Source organism: Limulus polyphemus, unplaced genomic scaffold (assembly GCF_000517525.1).
Source record: "Limulus polyphemus unplaced genomic scaffold, Limulus_polyphemus-2.1.2 Scaffold250, whole genome shotgun sequence".
Classification (NCBI taxonomy): Eukaryota; Metazoa; Arthropoda; class Merostomata; order Xiphosura; family Limulidae; genus Limulus; species Limulus polyphemus.
Window position 1 is genome coordinate 239,925 of NW_013665860.1, and position 6,980 is coordinate 246,904.

Here is a 6,980-nt window from a genome sequence, read left to right on the forward strand (position 1 = left end):
CATTTCAACAAGGTTTTGTCATCATCATTGTACCTGATGACGACAAAACCTTGTTGAAATGTTGTACATTTGCTGTTATGTTAAACTTATATTAAAGTTTTTCTTCATTACCTATTCAAGCTGTCTCCAAGCATTACTAGTCTCAAAGTGGGTTCCTCGTCATCGAATTTGATGTAAAATTTGTCTCTATACCTGTCAGTATCATGTCGTTAAGAGAGTGGTCAGGCATGTTGAAATGCTCTGCAACCGGAAGTTCTTTGTTCGTTTTTATTGAAGATTTGTGGTTATTAAACCGCTCCCATATAGATGTTTTAGGTAGGCCTACATACTGAAAGTTGCATTTTCGGGACTGGATTAAGTAAATAGCATTTTTTGTAGTGCAGGTTATGGGTTTATTGATTTTGAACTGTCTTTGGTTGTCTTTATCAGAGAAATTGTTAGTCTGCTGCATGAACTTACAGGTTTGGCAACTTTTGCCATTGCAGGGATAACTTCCACCGGGTGTCGCATTAAAGTTAACTTTGGCATGCACTAATTGAGATTTTAAAGTCTTATTTTTCCTAAAAGAAGCAACAGGAACTTCCGTAAAAATAGTTTTTATTCTATCATTAAGTTGAAGGAGGTAAAAGTGCTTTTTCAGTATCCGGGGTAGGTTTTTTAATTTTGGGTGATATGTGATAACTAGTGGAACACGAGAGGAATTTGTTTTATGTGACTGTTTCAAGGCAGATACCCGTGGAATATTGTTAGCTTTGTCAAATTGTTGAATCACTGTGTTTTGTTTTTACCCTCTTTCGGTCATAGTTAATTTCAAAGAATCAATGTGATGGTCATAGTTCTTATTGTCAGAGCAGATTTTCTTTAATCTAAGTGCTTAACTGAATGTAATATTTCGTTTGGTGTGTGGAGAGTGACAGCTTTGAAAATGTAAGTATTGTGGTCTATCAGTCGGTTTACGGTACAAATCAGTATGTTGAAAAATATCTTTTAATAGAACTGTGAAAAGAGTTTGCATGTTTATTGAAAGATAGTAAGCAGTCCTTATCTCCTACCCAAATGAAAAAAATGTCATCTATGTATCGTTTCCAAATGTTTGGTTTCTCTTTATAACTTTCCAACAGTCTCGTCTCTAAGTCTCCCATGAAAACATTGGCATAGTTTGGTGCCATCTTGGTCCCCACATCTGTGCCTTTTGTCTGAGTATAGAATTCATTATTAAATTCAAACCCGTTAAGTGCAAGAACTAGTTTAGCTAAGTCTACAATAGTCCAAGTGTTGGATTTGTCAAGTTTCAAAAGGGAAGATTCAAGAGCTTTCAGGCCTTCGTTGTGAGGAATGTTTGTGTAGAGAGAAAAAAACGTCCATGGTGCAGAGAATAATGTTTGGAGGTAATTTCCCATTGTTGTTAATGTCAGAGATCATGTTAAAAAAAATGGGTTGTATCTTTTATATATGATATCAAACACGGAGGGATAGCTTTGATGTGATGATCAACGTAAGTAGATAAGTTCTCGGTGGGCATATTGCAATTGGAAATAATAGGATGACCGAGATTGTTAGGTTTGTGTATCTTTGGTAACATTTAAAAGTGACCTGGAACTGGGTGTTTAGGTGAAAGGAACAGTAAAGTTTCATAACTTATGTGTTGGTTTTTCTGTAAACTACATAGTTTGTCTTCAATTATTTTAACAAATTCCGGGGTGGGGTCGAAATCTACTTTTTTATAGTAGTTTATGTCATTAAGTTGTCGATAAGCTTCGTTAATACAGTCAGATTTATCCTGAATGACAATGGTGCTGCCCTTGTCAGCTTGTTTAATAATAACATCATTGTCATGTTTCAGATAAATTAGAGCAGCATGTTCGTTGTAGGAGAGATTATTCCATACTTTTAAGTCAGAGTTAATGGCTTGAATTACTTCATTCTCAATTGCAATAATAAAGCTCTCTAAGTGTGGTTCTCTGTTGACTGGAGGGTCACCAGGTGGATTTTTCTTCAAACTGTGTACCGATATTGTTTGCGTTAGTGGTTTATTGTGGAAAAATTCCTGAAGTCTTAATCTGCATACAAATTCAGTAAGTTCGGAAATAACTTCAAAATCATCTATGTTCTTAGGGGTAGGAAAAAAGTTGAGACCTTTACTGAGAAGGTTGTGTTGAGTTTCAGTTAATGTATTAGAGGACAGATTTACGACATTGGAAGTGTTTTCAGGTTTGGGTCTCTCCGACAAGGAAGTAGCTGAATTGGATGAGTCAGGAGTAAAGCTTATTTTATGAGACAACTGAATGTGCGAGTTTGTATTATCATATGACCATGATATCACAATAAACAAACTGTGTACCAACAGTCAGGAATATATAACTTTCAACTACAGTAATATTAAAAGTCATGTAGCGATTATCTATATAAAAGTAATAAAAAAAATAAGGATGATGTAGGTATGGCAATGCCAAAAAAAGTACAAAAATAAGTTAGGGATGAATATACAAAAACATACAAAAGTCCCTTAATCTACTGACCTATTTATAAATACAATTATCTTTATCAAATGATAAAACCCTGTAACCCAAGTGCTTTCGAAAGGTGGACCTTTATTCTTCAAGGGTAAACTCTTGTAAGTATCTTTATCAAATAATGTGTAAAAAACTCAGTATTACTGAGTATTTTCTGAAGTAATAAAATATATTTACTTTACAAACAATAATTTCTAAACTGATTAAATGTTAAACAATTAACATTTCTGATCAAAATGAGAAAAACACTAAATTGTAAGATGAAAAGAAGTACTTTAAATGTGGTTTTTAAAACTGTTTTTCACAATATTATTTTCAAAATTTCACAACCTAAAAAATTATAAAAAATACTAAATCTAAGTATAAGACTTTCTGTAATCAGAAACTAGATACTATCTAGTAAGTTTATGATAAATTTCATCCAATTTAGTCATTTACAATAAAAAAAAGGAAAATTTCAAGGGAAGACACCCCTACAGTGTTAATGCTCTACTTCATAGCACAGTTTACTTTGAACTTAGAATGAACCTTAATGCTCTACCTAACAGATTCACATTTTATTTTGAACACAGAGTGAACCTAAATGGTCTACCTGACAGATTCATGTTTTACTTTGAACACAGAGTGAGCCTTAATGGTCTACCAGATTTAGAGCGATTCTTAATGCTGTACCTGAAAAATTCACATTTTACTTCCAACTTAAATAAATCTCACCTGGCAGAACTAGAGCTGACTGTGGCCAGTCATTGCTTCCACTAAACTTTTTCATGATTGGCCAGTAAGGAGTGTAGCTTTCATCATCAATGTCCTGGTCTCCAACCACAGTAACTCCATGGGCACTTGGGAGAGGAACACCATGTTGGAAGTTCTTACATGGCACATATAACTGTAAACTATCCTCAGCCTGAGCAGTTGCACACTGAGCATCAAACTCAACTGACATCCACTGGACTGAACTATGAAATGCCACCTATCAGAACAAACAGGTATTAAACAAAAGTCAAATATATTGTATTTTTTTTTATAAATTTTTAACTTTTGAAATACTAAAATGAACAAAAAAAAATCCTACACAACCTCAGTCAAGATTATCCTCAAAATGTGTGAAGAAAACTAAATATACAAAAGAAATTCATATACATGGTTCACAGTATGTTTAATAAATTATTTGTTCTAGTTATTACAATTAACTTTGCCTTTTTATTAGAGTATTAATATTTTTACTACTTATGGCACAATATCATTTTTATTTGTTCTTTTTTTATCTTCGTATTTATGGGACTAGCTGTAATGTACATCCTGCTAACCAGCTCTATAGTTACACTGTCAAAGCTGTTTAATGGGTTTTCATTGTTCACATGACAATACTAGAAAAGAATAAAGTTTTGTATATATTGGTATCACACTTTTTCAGAGATCATGGATCTGGTGTTAATACATGGAGCAAACAACTGATTTTATGTGTTTGGTAAGTAAATTATATTCTACTCTTTCTTTAACATTAGTTTCATTAACAGTACTCACATATATTTTTATAATTATTACTTGTATAATTTTTTACTATATTTGTCATGATTATTTTGCATTGTTAGCTTAGTATTTGGATTTACAACTAACTTAAATCTACTATGCTGGCTGAACTTTGTGAGACATTACTTAGATTAAGGCTGAAAATATTGTTAATGATGATGAAACAATGCATTCTAATTATTATAGCTTTTATCCTGTGAGTTTGCATACACATAAGTGCAACAGTATATTAAATTAGCTATATCAATTACTAGGCTATTTCTGTTAGTCCTGATCTATGTAAGTAGCTTACTTTGATCAGAAGTTAATGATAATTATCAAATATATTAAATACAATTAAAAGTTCATTGAACACACACTGACGATTATAAGATAATGCAGATTGATCAATATTCATTCAAACTAATTTGACCCTTGACTTATCTTACATTCATTTATTTAATATTTTGAGAAGAGACAAAGTGGACAAAAAAGTTATACTTTATGCACATGAAAACTATGTTTACTTCTTAAATTTCCAGAATGTTGTGTTCAATACTTCTGGCATTCAACAAATTTTTGTATTCAATATATAAGTACACATATCAAGTATTTTAATATTCAAGAATGCCAGTAAAAAAACAAACTAAAATAGCATTTATATACAAAGCAACTATACATCAGCTATGTACAGAGTATCATCACCAATGAGCTGCTTCTCAAAAACATTCCACAAAAAATGGCTGCTACCACAGAAAAACAAACTAAGAAGCTGGTGAGAAATTACTATTATAAGCATACATTTTTATATAAAGACAACCACAGTAATGCAGAAATAACTTATTTAATCCACACAACATTTCACCATAGTGTCTTAATCAGAGTTCTTCCATAGTATGTTCATTAAATTATTTTACTATTTACAACAAATAACTTAATATTTTTTCACTATTTATATTGATCTTTTATTTATTTTTCTATCTTAAAAAATCTAGAATTTTGCTTATTTATCTGTATAATTATACATTAATATATGCCATAGTAATTTATCTTGGATGTTAAGCCATAACAGCCCAGATGCAGATGTAATGATGAAATGTTGGTTCAATTAAATAAATTATTTTTAGAGTATTGTAATCATTTTTTATGTATAATGTAGTTATAGCAATATCTACAAGGCCTAAAGAAAGGATCTTCAAGTAGTGTGTTAATATACACGTAAATACATTAAAAGTTGTAATAAAAGAACACAATATCATTTGTAGAAGTTAATAAAAATCCACAGTAAATTGAGCAACTATCAGAAGACTTGAAATTAGTAAAACTAGTTTTGCCACATTTTTGCATCCTCTTCAGTTTCACATTGAAGATTTACTGTGGTTTTTCACTAACAACAGAAGTTGCTTTGGTGTTTCAATTTCATTAACTGTATCTGAAACATTTTTTGATTAAACTGTTTTTGTTTTATAAAGAAAACAAAAATACCATTTTGGATGTCAGTAATTTTATGAAAATGTTAAACAATACTTGCATTAGAATAATAATTTATAATGATGCATCTTGAAATGTACCAATTCATCATCAGCAACAAATTTATTTTAAAGTAATATTTTATGCCTGAAAATAATCCTTAAGTACCAAAATAGCATACACTGTAATTAGAAACTATAACAATGGATTATATTTCACTGAAACAATCTACACAGAATAAAAACTTTCACTGTTATTAGAAACTGTTACAGGAAGGCAGGGATTTAAAAAAAAAAGACCTATACTGACAATGAAAGTACCAAACACTAAGTTCTGACTGCAAGCTTACCCTATAATTAGAAACTGTAGCTGGACGGTAAGGGTGGTCACTTTCAACGCTAGCATAATGTGAAGAAGTTGTTGATAGGGAAGAGTCTAAAGTCTCTCCCACAAAAAATGACTCTGTTCCTTTAGTAGGTGAAGTAATACACTTGACTCCTCGCTTGTTCACTGTGGCCACCAGAGGAAGAAGTTCCTGTACCATATGCAGAACCTGCACAGCACACTAATAAAATAACGTGTAAAATATATCATTAAAAATTACAAGCAAACACTGACAAATCAGTATTTTCCAAACTGCATGGCCTGACACATCAATCACACCCCCAAAGGAATTAAACAATTGAAATATAGTAGGATATTTAAAAATTAACATATATTTATAAGTATACAAGATTTCTGCAACCATATCCATCAAAAGGGGGGGGGATTTAGTCTTTCATTGTTACTATCATTTTTTACAATCCCATAAAGCTTAGATGTCAATACCAATACCACTAAAATACTTAATTAATATACATGAACACTTACTTATACATTAAATCACATATAGGAAGGTAATATGTGCTTATACACAGAGCTTTAAGACTTACTCTCTTTAAATTAATTGGTCCTAGAATTTAGAGACAAAGCAAATTTATCTAAATTTATACAGATGGTTGCTCATGATTTACAGTAACAATCTGTATATCCAATCACCTTACTCTTCGCCATTTCCATGCTATATGACTACAGAGACTGAATGCCCAGGCCCACTTTTCACAATTCAGTTAAAATGTAGTAATCTGAAAGTACAGATAATGCCTAAAATTGGCCTCATCTGAAAAGATTATAGGACATGCCAATTCAAAGCTCTCCTATCCTGTTGCAAGCGAAAGAACAGGTATAGCATGATTCAAGAAAGATAAAAACAGGCTACTCCATGGCCCACTACCAAACTGGAGGTAGTCTAGATAGTTAAACAGTTTGTCTCCAAAAGTAATCGAAGAACACAGCAGCTCATTGCAGGTAAAATAGAAACCTCCCTTGGAATTGTAAACAAGATATTTTTATCAGGATTTTGGTCAACAAAAGCAACACAAGAGCCATGTTCACACATTTTCTTCAAAGTACTGAATCTAATGGAAGTTTAACTGTTAAATTCTGTAC

At 31.7% G+C, this 6,980-nt stretch overlaps 1 protein-coding gene across 1 annotated transcript in view; it reads right to left on the reverse strand.

Annotated features, from left to right (window-relative positions):
- The window catches only part of LOC106478794 (E3 ubiquitin-protein ligase MYCBP2-like), a 142,057-nt gene that overhangs the window by 66,233 nt on the left and 68,844 nt on the right, over positions 1 to 6,980 (reverse strand). Inside the window, 4 exon segments of the mRNA XM_022382459.1 lie at positions 460 to 531; positions 1,718 to 2,238; positions 3,228 to 3,483; positions 5,842 to 6,057. Of these exon segments, the coding sequence (XP_022238167.1) occupies positions 460 to 531; positions 1,718 to 2,238; positions 3,228 to 3,483; positions 5,842 to 6,057 (1,065 nt within the window).